Raw genomic sequence first — 18,879 nt, forward strand, 5'->3', positions numbered from 1 at the left:
ATATGTTTTGAATAATAATCATGTACCGTGCAGCACCTTTTTGGTAGCAGAGGGATGCACTTTGCAAAGTCACCAGTGGTAACTATAATGACAAGAAGTCCTGCCATCTCACAGACAAGGGTCTATCCACACAAGCTCCCCTCTAGCAGAGCTGGACCACTGTGCTGCTGGGACACAGACAGGTGGGTGTTCCAGTTACCAAGGCATCAAGTGCTGCAGCCCCGGCACTGCGCCAGCAACGTCTGCATCCCACCTAAGACAACACTGCACTAGACAGACCTCTGCAAAGACCACCATTCAGGGCCCTCCAAATGCACGTCCCAGGCGGTGGGGGGAAGGTGTCCCGTGTGCAAAGGGCTGCGAGCCCTGGTCTGAGAGGTTCACCTGGACTCTTTACCACCAGTGGGAGGATGGAGAGAGCAAGGAAGGGTCTGCTGGCTTTTACCTGGAGCGGCACCACCCTGGCCATCAGGTGGTCAAAATAAAGGTCCACTGCTTCGGTGAAGCCCTTGTACGTTGTTCTCAGCCTCATGTCGGGGTCTTGGAGTAACCAGCTGGAATGAAAAGGGGAGGGATGATTAGTTTTACTGTCTGGGGGTTTGCTCTGGGCAGGGTGATGGGTGAAAGGAACCAGCTTCAGAGAGCCCAGGAATGAGTGTGGAGACCGGTCTCCCCCCACGTCCACTCAGCCAGGACTCGGGGCAGACACGGGCATGGATCTGGGCCTGCTTCCCACCCGAGGACACCAGCACCGGTGGCCATTCTAGTTCCGATTCATGGCTATAGGTCTGGCTGCCAGTCAGAGGGAGAAAAGCTTTTCATTGAACCCAAGGCCCATTTTTCAAGCATTTACACTACAATCTCATCACAAAGGAGTGAAGACAAAGGGGTCAGGCATCCCTGGGACTGGAGGACACAGGTGCCACCTTCCAGTGTCACCCAGAAAAAGAAGCCTGAACCGGCAGCTGAGAAGCTAGCCCTGGTCTCCCCGCCTGGTCCAGCTGCCCCCCCACTGCATCGGCCTCGTCAGGATTCAGAGCTCAGCTCAGGGGAGGGGCTCCTGCAACCTGTCTGTAGCGATCACACTCGCCAGCTAAACACAGAGCGTGACTTCCAGCACTGCAGCCAAGGTCTTCTCCCTTCTCATTCCAAATTCTGAGAAACATTTATACTTTCTTACAAAAGGCCTGATGCTTCTCTCGTCCTGCTCTGCAAGAAGTGAACAGGCTCGGAAAACTGTAAGTTTGTGTCAGGTACCCGTGGACGAGGAGAGCGCGGTGCCCTCTGGTCTGACACCTCACGTCCATCCCACGTGGACAGCTCAGGTTTCCCGTCCCCGCTGGGATTCTGCCTGCTTCCAGCGCACCCAGCTCGGCCTCCCGGGGTGCCCACCCACGAGCCCATCCCCCACGCAACCGGACCTGAGTGGACAGGGGTGGGGCAAGGGAGGTCTGAGCTGCTTCTCAGCTCGGACTTAATCCGCCCTCGTCCCGGGCCCGAGCCCGGGGACATTGCTGACACACGGGTTTCTAATCCGCAGGGCGGGCGGGCCGCTGTGGCTGTATGAGCCTTGTGGGGGGCCCCTCGCTGCCGAGCAGAATGGCCCGGCGACAGAGAAGGGATCCTGGGTGGCGAGGCAGTGGAGGGGGCCGGCCTAGCCCAGGGAGGGCCCAGGTCGCCCTGGAGATGAGAGCGAGGCGGGCCGGAGGAGGCAAACCACGTCTTTCCCTCCGGGGCGGCGGGGCCGGGGGAGGGGAAGCCAAGGGCCGGAGACTGGGAGGACAGGACCCTGTGCCTGTCAACAGAAAACCCTTCTGCTGGACACCAGTGGTAGTAACCACTAGGACGAGGGCTGGCCGTGGTGGCAGCTGATCCCACCCAGCTCCTGACCTGACCACACACCCGCTACTGACCCCCTGGAGACTACACCCCAAGGTAATTCATCAGGGCCTGAGATCTGAAGATGAAAGCCAGAACTAAAACAACTTGTTTCTCTTCTACTTTGTCAAAATGCTTGCACTTTTAAAAAATGCTTGGTAACATCCCTAAGAAACAGAAGGACGGGTTTGACTCTTCCCATTTTTCAGAAAGTGAGGCCCATCCGGAGCAGACGTGACCTGACAGAGGGCCAGCCCCGCAGCAGAGGCCCGAGGATGTGAGGAGGGCCAGCCCCGCGCCCGCGCAGAGAAGCCAAGTGGAATTTGAAGACGACAGTAACTTTGACATCACTTACACTGACGCCCTTTGGGTGCCACTCATTCTGAAAAGGAACTTCAGCACAGAATGAAAAATACCGGTTAACAGCAAAATCAAACCTACGCTGGTGCTCTGCATTTTGCACAAGCGCACAGGACCACTCCGGCCACAGCTGAGGCCCCCCGCCCCGCTCCCTCCCGGAAAGAAGCACGAGCAGCTGACGCCTCCCCTCCGCCACGCACTCCTGGCTGCACGACCGAGACCCACACCTCATCGGTGAACCAGGGATTCGGGGGCTGCAGCGGCACCGGCCCTCAGCGCTCCACCACCACCCGCGCTCCCTGGGACAACGCGTGCGCGGGGAGACACAGGACAGGCCCTGTTCTCCTTAGACTGGACGACAGCGTCAGCGGTGCTCCACTCCGGACACAGCTGAGGCCCCGGCCCCGCTCACCTGGGCAGGCCCCCGAGGTCCATCTCACTGCAGATGTAGGGGCCCGGACGCAGGATCACCCACAGCCCCACCTCCGCGGCCAACAGGACGAAGGCCCTGGGGGGGGTCAGTGTCACCAACTCTCAGGCCTCGGAGCCGAGGGGGGACGGCCCAGCCCCACCGCAGGGCAGAGCTGCCGCCCCCTCCCCTCCCCCGGGGGGCTGGGGGCGCTGAGGGTGGGATGCGACCCCCCAGCACAGCAGGGAATGCCCAGCCGGGTCACAGCAGTGGCCCCCAGCCTAGGACATCTGCACGGCACCTCTGGGGGCACGAGGACAACGGGCCTCAGACGGGGCACAGGGGTCCCGACGGGGAGCCTGACCCTGCCGGCCCCCCACCCCGGCGGTGGCAGGACCACCCTGCAGAGCAGGGCCCACCTGGGGGATGGGGCCCCTCTGGGCTGCCGCGAACAGGTCTGGGCTCAGGGCAGGCAGGCCCGGGCCCCCGGGAGTAAGGGGGTCACGGCTGGAGAGCGTTGGGGTCCTGAGAACAGGCTGCAGACCCCAGGCTCCCTCTGCTCTCACGGCAGAGCCCAGGTGCCCCTGGGGACCCCAGCCACCCCAGGATCCCCCGCACCCCCTGCCCCGGGCCGGTCGCAGCCGCAGGAGCGCCTACTCCAGGTCCAGGTTCCCGGAGAAGTCGAATCTGCCTCTTGCCGGCTCGTGCAGGTTCCACGGAACGTAGCTGTGGTAGAAATGATAATTACAGGCATGAGTTCTCCACTTATCCCACCTTGTCTCCCAAATGAGCACCTTCGTCCCTAAAACCCCTCACGATGGTTGAAGATGTATTTCTTAGGTACATTGTCTTAGTGGTGTCAGGGCTGGAACCGAGAACAAACTGAAGAGACCTGGGACCTCGGAGAAGCCAGGGCAAGTCCTCTCCCTAGAAGGAGGGAGAGAAGGCCCAGGAGATCTGGGTGACTCCCTCTTCCCCCAGCCCTCCCCGTCATCCTCTCTCTTCATCAAAGAAAAAGAAGTAACTTTATAGGAAAATCAGTGAAATGTGGGACAGGCTGGGACCTGGGCCCTTTGCTGCAGGACCTGCACCTGGACAAATGTCTCCTCCAACAACAGATACAAAGAAACTATGAGGGACTAAAAATAACTGCAGACCTGTGCAGGGGGCAAATTATCAACCACAAGATACAGAAAGGCCACAAACCCAGCTGCCATTTCTGGGGTGTTGGGGGCAAAAGCAGGGTCCTGTGCACGATCCCTGCACACACATCACCAAGGGGGCGGGCAGACCACCTAAGCCCCGCCTCCGGCCGGACCCCTGGACCTGCCCCACCCTCACCCCATTTAAGGGAGCAGCCCGCCCCCCTCGGGGAGCAGCAAGGGCACCTGTTACTTGTTCCCGCTGCCTGTGCTGCAGAACGAGTCCCAGTCAAGCCTTGCCTGAACTCCTCATCTGGCCTCCTGTCAAATTCTATTGCTTAAAGAGTCCAAGAACCCTGGTCGGTAACAAAAGTAGGGTAAGAAAAAACCCTAATCATCAGCCTTATTTTTAATGAAGCCTCCAGAATTCCAAACCTTGGAACAGGACAGAGGTTCTTACACTGAAGAAAGGATAAGGAAATGAAGTAAGTTCATTAAAGGGCCTGATGTAGAGTCATGCGTGCTAACAGTAATTCCGGCTGCCCCTCTCCTGGACCCCACCCCCCCCCCGGCTTCTGGGGAGCCTCTCTGACTGCAAAGGGTGCCCAGGTGAAGGAGGGGCTTGCCGGCTCCCAATTCAGACTCAAGAGATTATGTAGATTATCCTGCTCTCGTAAGACAAAATGCTCCCCCTGCAATATTCCTGCAAGCTTCAGGAGCCCTATAACATGAGCATGTACCCCCAGATCAGAACTTACACATGCAAATAAATGGATCCCATTAGATAATCTTCCTGGAAAATCACATACTTTGTTCAGCTACGCTGTCATAGCTCAGAACACCCCCGTATTTAGAGCTGTCTTCAAAGCAGTTCATACATCACCAAGAAAATCCATGTCCTTGACTTGTAATCACACATTTTTGCCTGAAATTTTAATAAAACCCAGCCTGATCACCCACTTTATTTCACATACTTGGATCCAAATATCAGTTGGAAATTCTGAAAAATAAATCCACAAAATGATCCAAGATTTTTCCCCACTGAGCACGCTTTTAACTGATTCACATGTCAGCGCTGCACTGAGTGACCACCACGTGCTGACCCTGTGCTTGTTCTAGGAGGGAAGCCAAAGCTCTGAAGATGATTCCAGAAAGGAAGGTTGCAAACCGCGTCGGCTATGCTGGAGAGGTCTACGCGCACCTACTGTACAGACGCGAGGCGGAGGGCTGGTTAAAAGACTATTTGTGATTACTTAACCACCTGCGGCGTGTACACCGGCCTCCCTCACTGGATTCCTTCAGACAGGGTCGCTCCTCTGCCCCCAGCCCGCGTCCAGTCCCCCCCTCCTCGGCCCCCTGACGGTGTGTGGCGGGGAGGCTGCCCCCGTTCAGATGCTGGGCTCCTGCGACTCTTCCCTCACACAGCTCAGCCCGCAGGCGCTCCTCCAGGCTGCCCAGGGGGAGGACCAAGCAGCGCTCACCCTCCCGACATGACGGAGAGGCCTGGACGCAGGCCCAGGAGCCCCACTTGGTGACGAGGCGTGGCGGCCGGGGTGTCGGGGCGCACTCACGTGGTCAGGGTGTTCAGGCCGCAGGCCTTCATCTTCAGCAGCCGGTCCCTCCAGTACTCCCGGGGCACCCGGAAGTAGTGCACGGAGCCCCCGAAGATCCAGAAGGCCGAGTCCTCCAGCATGAAGTTCTGCCCTTTGGCCTGCAGCCCCAAGCGCCGATGCCTCAGCCACAAGGGGGTCAGCCTGGGCCAGTTCACCCTGCAGGGAGCACAGGCGGCCTCAGTGCCCATCCTTGCCAGCCTGGGCCTTGAGTGGGCGCCTCGGAGCCGGGCTTCCCCACCTCCTCTTCCAGCCCCCGGCATCCCTTCCCGAGCGGGCCTGTGCCGGGCGGCCAGACTCAGCACCACGCAGACTCAGCGCCGCCCAGACTCAGCGCCGCCCAGACTCAGCGCCGCGCAGACTCAGCGCCACGCAGACTCAGCGCCTCGCAGACTCAGCGCCACGCAGACTCAGCGCCACCCAGACTCAGCGCCACCCAGACTCAGCGCCACGCAGACTCAGCGCCACGCAGACTCAGCGACACCCAGACTCAGCGCCGCCCAGACTCAGCGCCACGCAGACTCAGCGCCGCCCAGACTCAGCCCCACCCAGACTCAGCGCCACGCAGACTCAGCGCCGCCCAGACTCAGCGACACCCAGACTCAGCCCCACCCAGACTCAGCGCCACGCAGACTCAGCGCCGCCCAGACTCAGCGCCACGCAGACTCAGCCCCGCCCAGACTCAGCGCCACGCAGACTCAGCGACACCCAGACTCAGCGACACCCAGACTCAACGCCACGCAGACTCAGCGCCGCCCAGACTCAGCCCCACCCAGACTCAGCGCCACGCAGACTCAGCCCCGCCCAGACTCAGCGCCACGCAGACTCAGCGACACCCAGACTCAGCGCCGCCCAGACTCAGCGCCACGCAGACTCAGCGCCGCCCAGACTCAGCCCCACCCAGACTCAGCGCCACGCAGACTCAGCGCCGCCCAGACTCAGCGATACCCAGACTCAGCGCCGCCCAGACTCAGCGCCACGCAGACTCAGCCCCGCCCAGACTCAGCGACACCCAGACTCAGCGCCACGCAGACTCAGCCCCACCCCGACTCAGCCCTACCCCGACTCAGCGCCACCCATACCCCCAGCCCATGCGGCCCGCCAGGAACACGACAGACTCGGCGTTCAACATGGAGGCCGTGCTCACAGGAGGGAAGTCAGGGCACACACAGCACAGGGAGGAGGTTTCTGGGGCCGAGCAGCTGCCTTCAGGCGCCGGGGCTGGGGGGACTTGGGGGCAGATGCGGGTTCCTACAATGGCCAGCGCGGCTAGGCTATCTGACACACATCAAAGCAGCAGCTATCTGACACAGTACCTCCGAGCCACCTCACGGTCACAGCCACCGGGCTGGAGGTGCAGATACCTGGAAAGAGGTACCGGTTAGAAACGGTGTCTGCTCATTGACCGAATTTCCAGGTCTTAATTGTTACACCTGGAGAAGGAGTGCTGGCCGAGGGGCACCCGAGCAGGACAGGGAGCCCCCCACCCGGGAGGGCTGCCAGGAGGGGTGAGTCCCCAGAAAGCGCCTCTTGGTGTCTTGTGGGTTGGCCAGGGGGAGGCCCTCACATGACCCCCGTGATTCAGGGCTCCGAGAACCTCTCCCTGTCTTCTCCACCCCGTCTCCTGACAGCCCAGAGAGAAGCAGCAAGAGAAGCTGGAAATTTAGGAAAGCTGGAGACAGAAAACCAAAAGTGAGTTGAGGCAAAAGCAAATTTCAGTTGGTACCTTTTCCTCTGCTTTAAAAAGGTCCTGGACGTCCCTGGTGGCGCAGTGGTTAAGAATCCGCCTGCCAGTGCAGTGGACTCGGGTTCGATCCCTGGTCCAGTAAGATCCCACATGCCGCGGAGCAACTAAGCCCGTGCGCCACAACTACTGAGCCTGCGCTCTAGAGCCCGTGAGCCACAACTACTGAAGCCCGTGCGCCTAGAGCCCGTGCTCCGCAACAAGAGAAGCCACCGCAGTGAGAAGCCCGCGCACCTCAACGAAGAGTAGCTCCCGCTCACCGCAACTAGAGAAAGCCCGCACGCAGCAACAAAGACCCAACGCAGCCCCAAAAATTAATTAATTTAATTAAAATAAAAAGGTCCCTGCATCGCTTCTGTTCTTTCCATTCATTTTGAAACAAAAGCTAAAACCACACGCTGACTGAAAGAGACACGGGAGAACCAGACATGGGCTGAGGCACAATCTTCAAAGGGACCACTCGAGCCTCGCCGGCCACGTGCACCATGCGGACGCGCCATCCTCCTCCGGCTCTCTCCCCACCTCCGCCACCAGCACCGGCTTCTCCTCTGCCCACACGCCAAGGGCTTCAGCTCTGACCGTCCACGGGAGAGGGAGTGTGCACGGCCCACCCCAGCCCGTGCTCCTCAGCTGTGCAGGCCGGGGTGGTGTCACCGCCTGGTCCTCGCTGAGGTCAGGACAGAAACTGAGATGCCTCCCCAGTGACGAGAGCGACTGCACGTCTGCAGAAGCTAATCATCAAGGGCTGGGGCAGGTACAGCCACTATGGAGAACAGGATGGAGGTTCCTTGAAAAACTGAAAATAGAACTACCATACGACCCAGCAATCCCTCTCCTGGGCATATACCTGGAGAAAACCATAATTCAAAAAGGTACATGCACCCCAATGTTCATCATAGCCCTATTTACAACAGCCAGGACATGGAAGCAACCTAAGTGTCCGACAGATGAATGGATAAAGAAGATGTGGTACATACATAAACGGAATACTACTTAGTCATAAAAAGGAATGAAATAATGCCACTTACAACAACATGGATGGACCTAGAGATTATCATACTGAGTGAAGTAAGTCAGACACAGAAAGACAAATATCATATGATATTGCTTATATGCGGAATTTTTTAAAAAGGGTACAAATGAACTTATTTACAAAGCAGAAGTAAAGTCACGGATGTAGAAAACAAACTTATGGTTACCAGGGGATAACGGGGGGAGGGATAAACTGGAAGATTGGGATGGATGTATACACACTACTGTATATAAAATAGATAACTAGTAAGAACCTGCTGTATAGCACAGGGAACTCTACTCAATACTCTGTAATGGCCTATATGGGAAAAGAGTCAAAAACAAAGAGTGGATATATGTATATGTATAATTGATTCACTTTGCTGTACACCTGAAACTAACACAACATTGTAAATCAACTATACTCCAATAAAAAGTTTTTTTTAATTAAAAAGAACATTTTTTTTAAAGGCTTGGGGGGCACTTCCCCAGCAGTCCAATGGTTAACACTCTGCCTTCCAATGCAGGAGGTGCGGGTTCGATCCCTGATTGGAGAACTAAGATCCCACATGCCACGGGGTGTGGCCAAAAACCAAAGAAAGAAAGGCTGGGGCAGTATTTTGTATATTTTTTCTCTCCATTTTCTTTTTCTAGCAATTTGTTTTTATTGTATTTCACCAAGTAACAGGTTGAGAAGCTGAGAAGCGTAGCTCCAGACAGGAGCAATGGGCTGGCCTCAGGCAGCTGTGGTCACGGAGACGGAGGACAAGCACGCTGACCAGGGCAGTGTACCAGCGTGGGGCCCAAGCGGATGCAGATGTGGGAGCGGCCAGAGCACGTGCAGTCTCCACTGTGGCCTCCCTGACGCCCAGCTAGACTCAGCTACGCCAGAGCTAGGGGGGTTTGCGTGCAGCCACGATGGTTCTCAAAGCTGGCGGCGTACCTGAGTCCTCGGTAAACTTTTAAAAACAACTGAAGCCCAGTCTGCACCGCAGACCGATGAACTCCCTCTGGAGGTGGGCACAGGCACTGGTCCTAGAAAGATCCTCAGGGCAAGGCTGAGAGCCGCTGGCCGGGGTTGAGTTTTTCAGGAGGGCCGGGGGCCCCAGGTGGCCAGACACAGGACAGCACGATGCCAAGAGGGCGGAAGGTGCCACAGACATCACTGGCCACTTGGGAATTTGTCTAGAGCCAGTCCTGGACAAAGGAAACTGTTTCCACCTACTCTCCTTCTCAGCCCCAGCACCCGACACCCTCAGCCGCAGCTGCGGACGCCAGCTCTGCTGCAGCATCGCAGGAATGGTCGTCTGTGGATAACCTCGCAACCTAGCACTGGTTTCTTTCTCCAAAAGTTCCACCTTCCAAGTGACTTAAAATGACAATTCAGAATACAGTTCTCCCAAAGGACCACAGACGTGGGGAAGTGAAAACAAAAGCAGGATCTTTGAGAGGAGGGTCTGGACGGGAGCCCTGGCCCTCCCCTCGGTAGCGCCATCCCCATGGGTTAGGGACCCTGGCTCCAAGGGCATGATCTTCCCCTGTAACACGGGGCCATCACCTGTCCTGACTGCTCACAAGGGCTGCATGAGGATCAGACACCAGGGAAATGCAATAGAAGGGCCTGCGACATGATGTTCCTCACCAGCTGTGTCCAGCACGTTCTTCTGTGAGGCATATAGCGAGGGGCTTAACAAGACCTGTTATAAAAGATGTTTCTCACAAGCGAAAAAAAAAAGCACCTTCTCACTACTTGAAATAAATTTATTTTAACACACTTTGCAATTAGAATAACTTCAGTGGATTTTTTTTAATGCCCCTAATATGAAATAATCCCAAGCTTTCCCTTCTTTCCCGTTTAATTCAGCGTCTGGTTATATTTAATGTGCTGGACTTTGTGCCAAGCCATCTTACTCCAATTTGTAAATTTCACGGTGAAAGCTCTGTCCACTGGGATGCGGTCAGAAGCCAGGGGTCCACAAACTCCAGCCATGGCCTCGTGCCTGTGTGCAGCCTGCAAGCTGAGAATGGTTTTCACATTTTAAACAGTTGAAACAAAATCAAAAGAAGAGAACTTTGGGACATAAAACAATTGTATGAACTTGACGTTTCAACGTCCATAAGTAGTTTCATGGATAACCCGCCATGCGTCTGTGTATTGTCTGTGCTGCTTTGGGGCTCAGCGAAGTCACTGCGACAGACAGCAGGGTCTGCAAAGCTGGAGACGTTTACCACCCGGGCCTTTGCAGGAAGCTGCCGACCCAGCCCTGGAGTTCGAGGCCCTGGACGGCAAAGGGAGACCTTGGGGCCCCGTGTCCGCCCCTCACCTGGCTCCCCGGCCTGCGCCTTCCTCTGCACAAGCCCCTGACTATTCCAGCTGTGTCTGAGGCACACGCAGCTCACGCACAGCGGAGTGTGGTCTCCCTGGGTTTTGACCGTATCTTCCCCAAAGAACGCACTCTGCCTTCATGCTTTCACGGTCCGCAGGCTTCCTGCCCTTCAGCCTCACCTGACCGCCCCCGGCCCGGCCCGGCCCGGCCGCCAGAATGGGAAGAGCTGCATGCACATTCTCTTCTCCACAACAGGGGCACGCTGACCGTCAGGCGCTGAGCACACACGCACACACACAACCACTCCACCAGGAAGCCATCCCTAATCACCGGCCAGAACTTCAAAGGAACAAGTCACTGACCTAACTTCTGTGTCTCCCCAGAAGCTGTGAGAGCCTCCCTCCCCACACCCGGCAGGTGCTAAGGTGTAGGCGGGGAGGGGGCTCTCTGGGACCCCCTCATTCCAACACAGTCCCTGCTGGTGACACACACTCGTGGTCTGTCCCTCAGTGGACGACTAGCCATTAGGCGCCTCTGCCTCCTGCTTCGGTACCTGCACCTGGAGCTCGTTAGAAATGCGGACACTAGGGTTTTCCCTGGCGGCACAGTGGTTGAGAGTCTGCCTGCCAACACAGGGGACACGGGTTCGAGCCCTGGTCCGGGAGGATCCCACATGCCGCGGAGCAACTGGGCCCGTGAGCCACAACTACTGAGCCTGCGCGTCTGGAGCCTGTGCTCCGCAACAAGAGAGGCCGCGATAGTGAGAGGCCCGCGCACCGCGAAGAAGAGTGGCCCCTGCTCACCGCAACTAGAGAAAGCCCTCGCACAGAAACAAAGACCCAACACAGCCAAAAATAAATAAATAAATAATAAAATAAATTAAAAAGAGGAAACAATAAAAAAAAAAAAAGAAATGCGGACACTCAGGCCTTACCTGAGACCTACTGAATCAGAGTCTGCATTTTAACCTGACCCCGGGGGTCTGAGAAGCAGTAACCTGCATCTTCTCCTTTGATATACATGTATATATAGTCTCCTCCTGGATGGAGGTTCCCTTTGCCGGTTTTTTTATATCCTATCATTTTCTAGATGAAAAAAATTTTTTCCTCTCAGTGCTTATTAAGAGGCATGAAATTAACACTGCAAGCCACAAAAGCTAGAGCTGTCATCAAATTCCAAATTCTGGAGAACTCAACTGCTTCTGAGGATTTTCTTGTAGGTAACTAGGCAAGTTCTTGATACATTAATAAAAGGGATGAATTCACTGAGAAAATGAGGATGACAAATGTTGGGTTTCTCCAAATAATTCACTGTGAGAAAACGAGGTAATACCCGTTAGAGCTTCGTAAACAACAACGTAAATGGTTATTAACACAGATAATGACCATCAGTACTGGTGCCCCTAACACTAGTAACAACCTCCAGCTTCCTGAGTAGCTAACCAGTCACAATAAAACCACCATGAGCTGCGCAGCTGGATCAGGTGAGGCCCTTCCTTCTGATGGAGGCCTGGTAGCACGGAGCCCACCTAGCCCCGGGGACCCCTACTTCCTGCTGCTTTTCCCGTGAGCCGTTCATTCCTGGTGAACTTTTCTGGTAAGACCAGGGGCCCCTGCCTTCTTTCCAGCTGGAGCTCATATTTACACTTCCTTCTAATTCCTGTCGCCTTTGTGTCTTCGATTCATTGTAGGATGAGCAGCCTTTTGGTCCTAGAATGACCTGGACAGCTGGCCTTGGCCCCAACTGACGTGGCTCTGGAGGGGCTCCTGGGAGAAGGCAGCGTGTCAGGACCCCCGGCAGGGCCCCCACCACCCTGTGGCCACCATCCCTTCTAGGGACAGAGCAGCAGGTTGTCAGGGAAACGTGAAGCAGAGATGGGGCCCTGGCTCCCCGTGGGGAGGGAGGTCGTCAGGTGGGGACGGGGGCGGGGCGGGGGCGAGGAAGGACCCTGCCCGCACCTTACCCCATCACTGCGCAGAGCCTGAGGGCGGGGCCCAGGCTGCATGTCACTGGACATGGCCACAAGTGCTGAGTGGACGCATCTGGGTGAAAACGGACAGATGCACAGGTGACAAGCTTACCACCTCCTTCCTGTGAGGTGAGCCCAGGAAGTGATCCTCCGCTTTCGGAGAGGGTCTCCCAGGGCAGCGGGAGGTAGAAGGGCCAGATCCCGCCACCTCCTTGAATGAGGCTGATGAGGCCCGGTCTGAAACGTCCCAGCTGAGCCAGAGGGCGTCCCTGTGAGCGCTGCAGACACTGACCACAACTGAGGCCACGGTGGGACCGGCAGGCCTCACACTGGGTCACAGCCACCTCCTTGTCTTCCGTCCTACGTACGCATGTGTCCCGATCCAGACAGGCCGGCGCCCCCGCAACCAGACACGGCAGAGACAGCATCGTCAACTCCCGGGACGAGTGGCCCCCAGCGGCGGCCAGGCCAGGCTCACACACTTTCAGGCTAACAAGGGTGTGGACAAGCTGGTACTCGAGGTAGGAACCTGCAGAAACAGTCCTTCCATCCCCAGAACGTGAGTCCTCACCGGTCCCGGGCATCAGTAGTTTGGCTCCGTACATAATGTGCACTGTGACCCCCCTCGGGCTGCCCTAAGTAAATGTTCAACCGAATCTGGGTCCAGGGCTTCATACTAAAGATGCTGACCAAGAAAACACTCCGCCCATCCACGTGGCCATGCCGGAGACCATCACCCAGACAGACATGTTAAGCTGCCCAGAAGACATCATCACACATAGAAATCTCCTCACTTGGGTCTAAAATACAAATTTCTCCTCATCACTTTCAAGATTCTGATGTGGCTACAGGCTCCCATGAGGTCCAGCTTCCTCGGCTGGACCCCGTGAACTGCCCCCTCGGGGGTATTTAGGTCTCACCAGTCTTCAGCCCTGTGCACGCCTCCCTCAGCTGGGAGGTTTGGGGGCCCAAGGAGGGGCCCGCCCACTCTCCGGCCCCGGCCAGTGCCCCTAACGCCCCCAACCCAGAAGAGTGCCTCTTGCACCAACCCTGGAGCCCCACGAGCTTCAGCCCCCAGGAAATGAAGCACTGTCCCAAGGTCTGCCCTGGCTTCCTGCATGTGCTCCTTGGCCTGGGCCCAAGGCTCTGGATCCTGATTTGCTGGGAGAGGCCTTAATATTTCCAAAGGGCTGGGGCCTTCCATCCAAAAGCGAGTCGCTCATTCTGCAGAGATGCCTGGCCATCGTGCAGCACCCTGCAGCCTGTGGCACCACTGTAAGCCTGGAACCTCTGCCCTTCCCTCCGAGAAGGCTCTGGTAGGTCAGGAATGGGTCACGCACCCGGGCTCCAGCAGGCCAAGCCAGGCAGCATCTTCTAAAGCCCGCAGGAGTTTGTATGTGAACAAGCGTTTACTAGAGGAAACCCTGAGACCCAGTCGTGCAGCAACAAAAACTCCTCATTCGAAATCAACCACATACCAACAACAAAAAGTGATCGGATGTCACGTGACACTGTGCTCTCACTTAGGGGAAAATTTCCATTGACAGCATCATAAATAGAAAAAGTGCCAAGAGTGGAAAGCTCTGTTAGCTAACCCCCGGGCGCACCTGATGACAAGACTCTGATCTCAGAGACACTCACGGAATCAGAATAAAAGGATTTCATTAAACAGGGCACGACGTATTGTAAATAAATGGTTTTTAAAATCCAACACGTGGGACTTAACCTACCGAGATAGACGAGAGCTGGGCTAGTTCTTACAGGACACAAAGACTCTACCCACACAGATTAAACGGAATTTGCTCCTGAGCCTACAGAGCTCAGGCTGATCCAACAGAAATAGAATGTGCTATTTACTTACTTATTATAAATGTCGATCAAGATTTAAAATGAGTATCTCATACGGTCAGCAATTCTATGTACAGAAATATCTCCAACAGATATTCACTGCGACTTGGTTTGCAGCCATGGATGCCCTTCAGAAGGGGGCAGTTTAAATAACTCATGAGCCCAATGAACCAACAGGGTAATGTCTACAGCCGTCTCTATGTGCACAGAACACTCCGGAGAGAAACTGTGATCAGGGAAGCCTCTGGGCAGGGAGAGGGGTGCCCAGAGGCCAGAACTGGGGGGCCTTATCTTCCCCTTTATAGTATTTGAAGATTTCATCCTCTTCCTAGATTACCTACCCACAAAATAGCCTTTGCAAGAACAACGCAATGTGCTCTTGAAAGGCACAGCCCCGCCAACCGTCCCTTGGAGGGTGAGGGTGGGAGCATGGGGCACCCACCAAGGGTCTCCGTCCACGGAGCCCTGTTGAGAAACGTCTGCTTTGTTCCCGTGAGCCTCTAAGGACCCCCGGCCCTTCCGTCCCAGGGGAGGCACCACATAAGGGGACTACCTCTCAATGGCCTTTAGCATCCAGAGCAATCGATTTAAGCAAAAGGTAAAACCAAGTGGAGAGGGGGCTGCAAACACCCCGCTGCTGGGTGCCAGGGCAGGGCCTGGGCCCCAGGGTCCTCTGCAGGCCCCACACGTTCTGAGCCGGTCTCTCTCAGCCCCGGCATCTCCTGCCTCTTCATCAGAAGAGCATTCCAGGCGATACGATGGGAGTCAGGGTCACATCATCGAAGATGAAGTGCTTTTACTTCACTGGTGGCTCCTTCCTCGCCCCAAGGGGGAGAGGACTCCTTGGCCCATGTCCTGATGCTTGGGGGACCGAGGCTCTGGAGCTCTTAGCGCCGGTCTCCTGGGCACCCCGGTCCCTTGATCACAAATACACCTCCACTGCCCGTGTGTTCACTGAGACACTGGGTCCCCTTCCGACTCTCAACGCCCACCCTCTCCTCCGGCACAGGGGCTCAGATACCTGCCTCTCCCCGCTTCTCCACGCCTGTCAGGGGTGACACCTCCAGAGGCTGCAAGCTTCACTGCCAGAACACAAGAGGGAGGGCACTCAAAGAGCCGGAGTGTTCCAGAGGCGATGACTCAGACCCCACGCAGAGCAGCGCCCAGAACAGGCAAAGCTCATAAAATCAGTGACTTCACAGATGCCCAGGAAGGGACCTTGTGCACATGCCCCCAGAGGACGGGACCAGCCATGATTTGGACCAAAGAAAGTGGCCTGGTTCCTTGTCTAAGTGACCTGCCCTCACCGAGGAGCCTGAGAGGCACGGGAGGAATGGGGGTCTGGAACCCAGACAAGGCAGGGCAGGAGCAGCTAAGAGATAGGCCTTCCAAAGGAGGTGGGAGGCGGGGTGCCGGCGCCCACCTGGCGGCTTTCCCCTCTGCTGACTCTGCCAGCTAACGTCTAGGGTTGGAGAGACGCAGAGCTCCTGGATCGTCGCTCAGTGACGCGTTGATGCTGAGAGGAAAAGTCCTGAGAGGAAAAGCCCAAGCTGGACAGCAGGCATTGGGCGAAAGTCATCCGTGAGGGTGACACAGTCCAAACGATGCCCAGAAGACAAGTATTCCAGAGGACCCTAGGCGCTGGCCCTGAACTCATTCAGAGCTTCTCTGGCCTCTATCTTACCTGCTGAGAAAGACAGCACAGCAGGAAAAGCCACGTCTTTCCTAAACATGCCAAAACTCTTCCAGGGCGTGAGTCACAGCCATTCACCCGCTGCTGCTGTTCCTGGGTGGCCCCACAAGCCCCCCCAACCTACCCTTCCTGCGGCCACTCCACCAGGTGGGGACACGTTCACTCACCTGCGAGAGCCCATGCTTCTGCACCTTCTGTCCCTCCGGACACCAACAAGTACCAGCCTCCTTCCTGCACCTCCTCCTGCGGACCATCAGGGTGTACCACCTGGGCCACCTCAAGCCCCTCGGAGCCACCCTTCATGGTGACCTGTCTGGGTTCCCTGCATGGGCTGCTATGTCCCTGACCTCCAACAACAAAGCACATGCTCCTGCACACCTCAGGCCTTTCTCCCTGGGGCTGTGGGCTCCTGGATACCTGGCTGTATGCCAGAGGCTCCTGCTGCGTCTCCTGTGAGAACCCCTCTGGGGTGTGCATCAGCCTTGTGTCTACAAGAGCCAGGGCCAGTCCTCAAAGAGGAAAGGCTGGGATCATAGACAGGATGGAAAAGTCTTGGGAACAACTGGGCAAACAAGATGCCTCCTAAGTTTTCTGAGCCCAGAGGGAGAAGAGCACCATTTCCTCGGGCACCCACACAGGCAGTGGATAAATCATTCTATCACTAAACGCACTCCCAGATAACTCTTTGTAAGGGAGGGGGGAGAGTGGGAAGGGGTGACCTGGTGACTGGAGGGCGAGTGGAGAGAGAAGACACATCAATCCGAGAACGGGGCAACTACACCCAAAGCGAGAAGCTTGGAGGACCCGTGGGCAGCGACCTCGTGACCGCGCTGGGCCGGCCAGAGGGACCGTAGCTGGGAGCCCTTGGGGCTCTGGCCTCTGCCGAACAGAGAAGCCTCGCAGCAGGCTTGGCAGGAAATGTGGGGACCTGGGAGAAGCGCTGGGCATCTGGGGCTCAGCAGGAGGCCTAGGGGCGCACAGAGCTGGGACTGTCGGAGAGGCGTCTGAAGGCCAGTTCTGCGGACCTCCCGCGGAAAAGGATGGGGAGCCCTGGGTACAGACGCCCGGGGACCGGGAGCGCAGCGCCTGGCGTCACCCAGGGCGCTGGGGGCGCAGAGGGACCGAGCGCCGGCGCTCCAAATCAGACGGGACCAGAGGGCCGTCCCCGTGGGGACTCGGGCTCCGCGGGCGGCTGTGCGCGCGCTCCCGGGCCGGCTCCCCCGGCGCGAGGGGAGGCGAGAAAGCAGGTGTGCAGGACGGGGCGTCTGCTCACCTGCGGAGCACCAGGAAGCTCAAGATCGCCAGCAGCAGCAGTCCGAGCATGCGGCCGGGCCTCCGCCGGACGTTCCACTTGGGCATCGCGCGTCCGCGGCACCTGGACCCGCTTGCTTTCCAGCCCTGACTCTGCGCGGAAGCGCGGCGCGGGGGCGGGGCCGCGCGCGGGTCGCCGGGGCAACAGGCCGCCGCTCGCCCCGCCCCCCAGTGCTCATTGCCTGCAGCCCGAGGACGCCCCGGAGAGTGGCCGACGGTGGCCCTCGCCATTTCCAGCCATACCCTCCCCCAGGATGAATAAAATTCTTATTCTGGCACAGAATTATGTCACAAAGGAGGCTGTGTGATATGTGGGCAAAATTTATGCTTTCTAGCAATCACAAACCCACCTAATCCCAAGAACAGAGTTCAAATTTTACTGAAAGAAAATCTGAAACATTTTCTAGGGAGACTGATGTTTCTTCACAGCATCAGTTTCTAGAAAATACACACACACACACACACACACACACCGCTGCATGTTTTCAAACCATATCCTGCGCTTGTACACAGCTTTAGACTTGTAAAGCTGCTAGGAATACAATGAGATTGTACTTCTGGAAGAAAACAAGGCGAGTTTAGTGTGAAGGGTTCTTTTTGTAGCATTAAGCAAATATTTAGTCAGGTAGCAAAAGTTAAACCCAGGAGAGACAAAAACAAATGAACAAAGAGGGGAAAGGCCTAGCGCAGTGGCAGGGGCTCCCTTGGGGCTGACAGCAGGGCCAGAGCCGCCCCTGGGGATGCAGAGAGCAGTCTCTCCCCATTAGCCAACGCTCCAAAGTCAGTACCTTCTATCCACGTTTTAAGCCATAACTGCCTGATAGTTGTTAAGACTATGATGAAGGTATTTTGGTGTAATTGGGATAAAAGGTGGCCCATGAGACATATGGGGAAGGTGTCAAAGGTTAGTCCCCTTTCCACCTACGGAGGCGCACCCCCGCCACGCCCCCCACGCCCCCCCCCACCCCCGAGTCGGCCCTGGTTCCTGGTGACATTGCTGAGCAGTGAACAGCACAATGCATTAAACACCAGGGCATCCTTAAGTTATTTAAACAGTACCAGCATCTCCTCTTTTTTTCAGATATTAGCTTAAACTTGTTAACATGGGCTATAAAAACCCTGAAATCCTTAGCCCAGCCCTGTGTCCTTTGTTTTTACTTACGGGAGATAAATGTAAATAACTCAGTGCTAAAGAAAAAATCATTACCCCTTAACCTGCTGGGAAGTGCAGACCTGTAGACACACCCTACTCACGGTTTAAAAACAGTTTTACTCTATCTGGACTTCGTGATAGCAGGACGGTGCTGCAGAGGTAGCTCTAATCCAGATGTGTTTGCTGAGGAGACAAAACTGGGTTTTTTAAATTGCAGCAAGATACACCTTCAGGATAGTCCTTTGCAAAATGCTGGATTGATCTTGACCCCAAGCAGACCGTGAAATACTCAAATCACCGGGCATGGCGGCTACAGTTCAGTGAACTGTCTAACGGGGCTGTCAACAAAGTGGTCTGGCTGGGTGCGTGGGAAGATCGTACCTGACACAGGGCGATCGTAACCCGCACAGGCTGCCTTTCTGAT

At 56.4% G+C, this 18,879-nt stretch overlaps 1 protein-coding gene across 4 annotated transcripts in view; it reads right to left on the reverse strand.

Annotated features, from left to right (window-relative positions):
- Positions 1 to 17,379, reverse strand: part of GLB1L2 (galactosidase beta 1 like 2) — a 40,195-nt gene extending 22,816 nt beyond the window's left edge. The window contains exons 1-6 of one of the 4 annotated variants that reach the window (XM_036862012.1): positions 17,265 to 17,379; positions 6,716 to 6,763; positions 5,361 to 5,558; positions 3,305 to 3,373; positions 2,651 to 2,746; positions 446 to 554 (exon numbers count right to left, since the gene is read on the reverse strand). In XM_036862012.1, coding sequence (XP_036717907.1) covers positions 446 to 554; positions 2,651 to 2,746; positions 3,305 to 3,373; positions 5,361 to 5,558; positions 6,716 to 6,763; positions 17,265 to 17,350 — 606 coding nt within the window. In that variant the 5' untranslated portion in view covers positions 17,351 to 17,379. Of the gene's footprint in view, positions 1 to 445; positions 555 to 2,650; positions 2,747 to 3,304; positions 3,374 to 5,360; positions 5,767 to 6,715; positions 6,764 to 17,264 lie in introns of those variants that run through there. The other 3 variants (XM_036862014.1, XM_036862015.1, XM_036862013.1) reach the window with 3 other exon arrangements.
- Positions 17,380 to 18,879: the final 1,500 nt, after the last annotated feature.

This window comes from Balaenoptera musculus, chromosome 8 (genome assembly GCF_009873245.2).
Source record: "Balaenoptera musculus isolate JJ_BM4_2016_0621 chromosome 8, mBalMus1.pri.v3, whole genome shotgun sequence".
Taxonomy (NCBI): domain Eukaryota; kingdom Metazoa; phylum Chordata; class Mammalia; order Artiodactyla; family Balaenopteridae; genus Balaenoptera; species Balaenoptera musculus.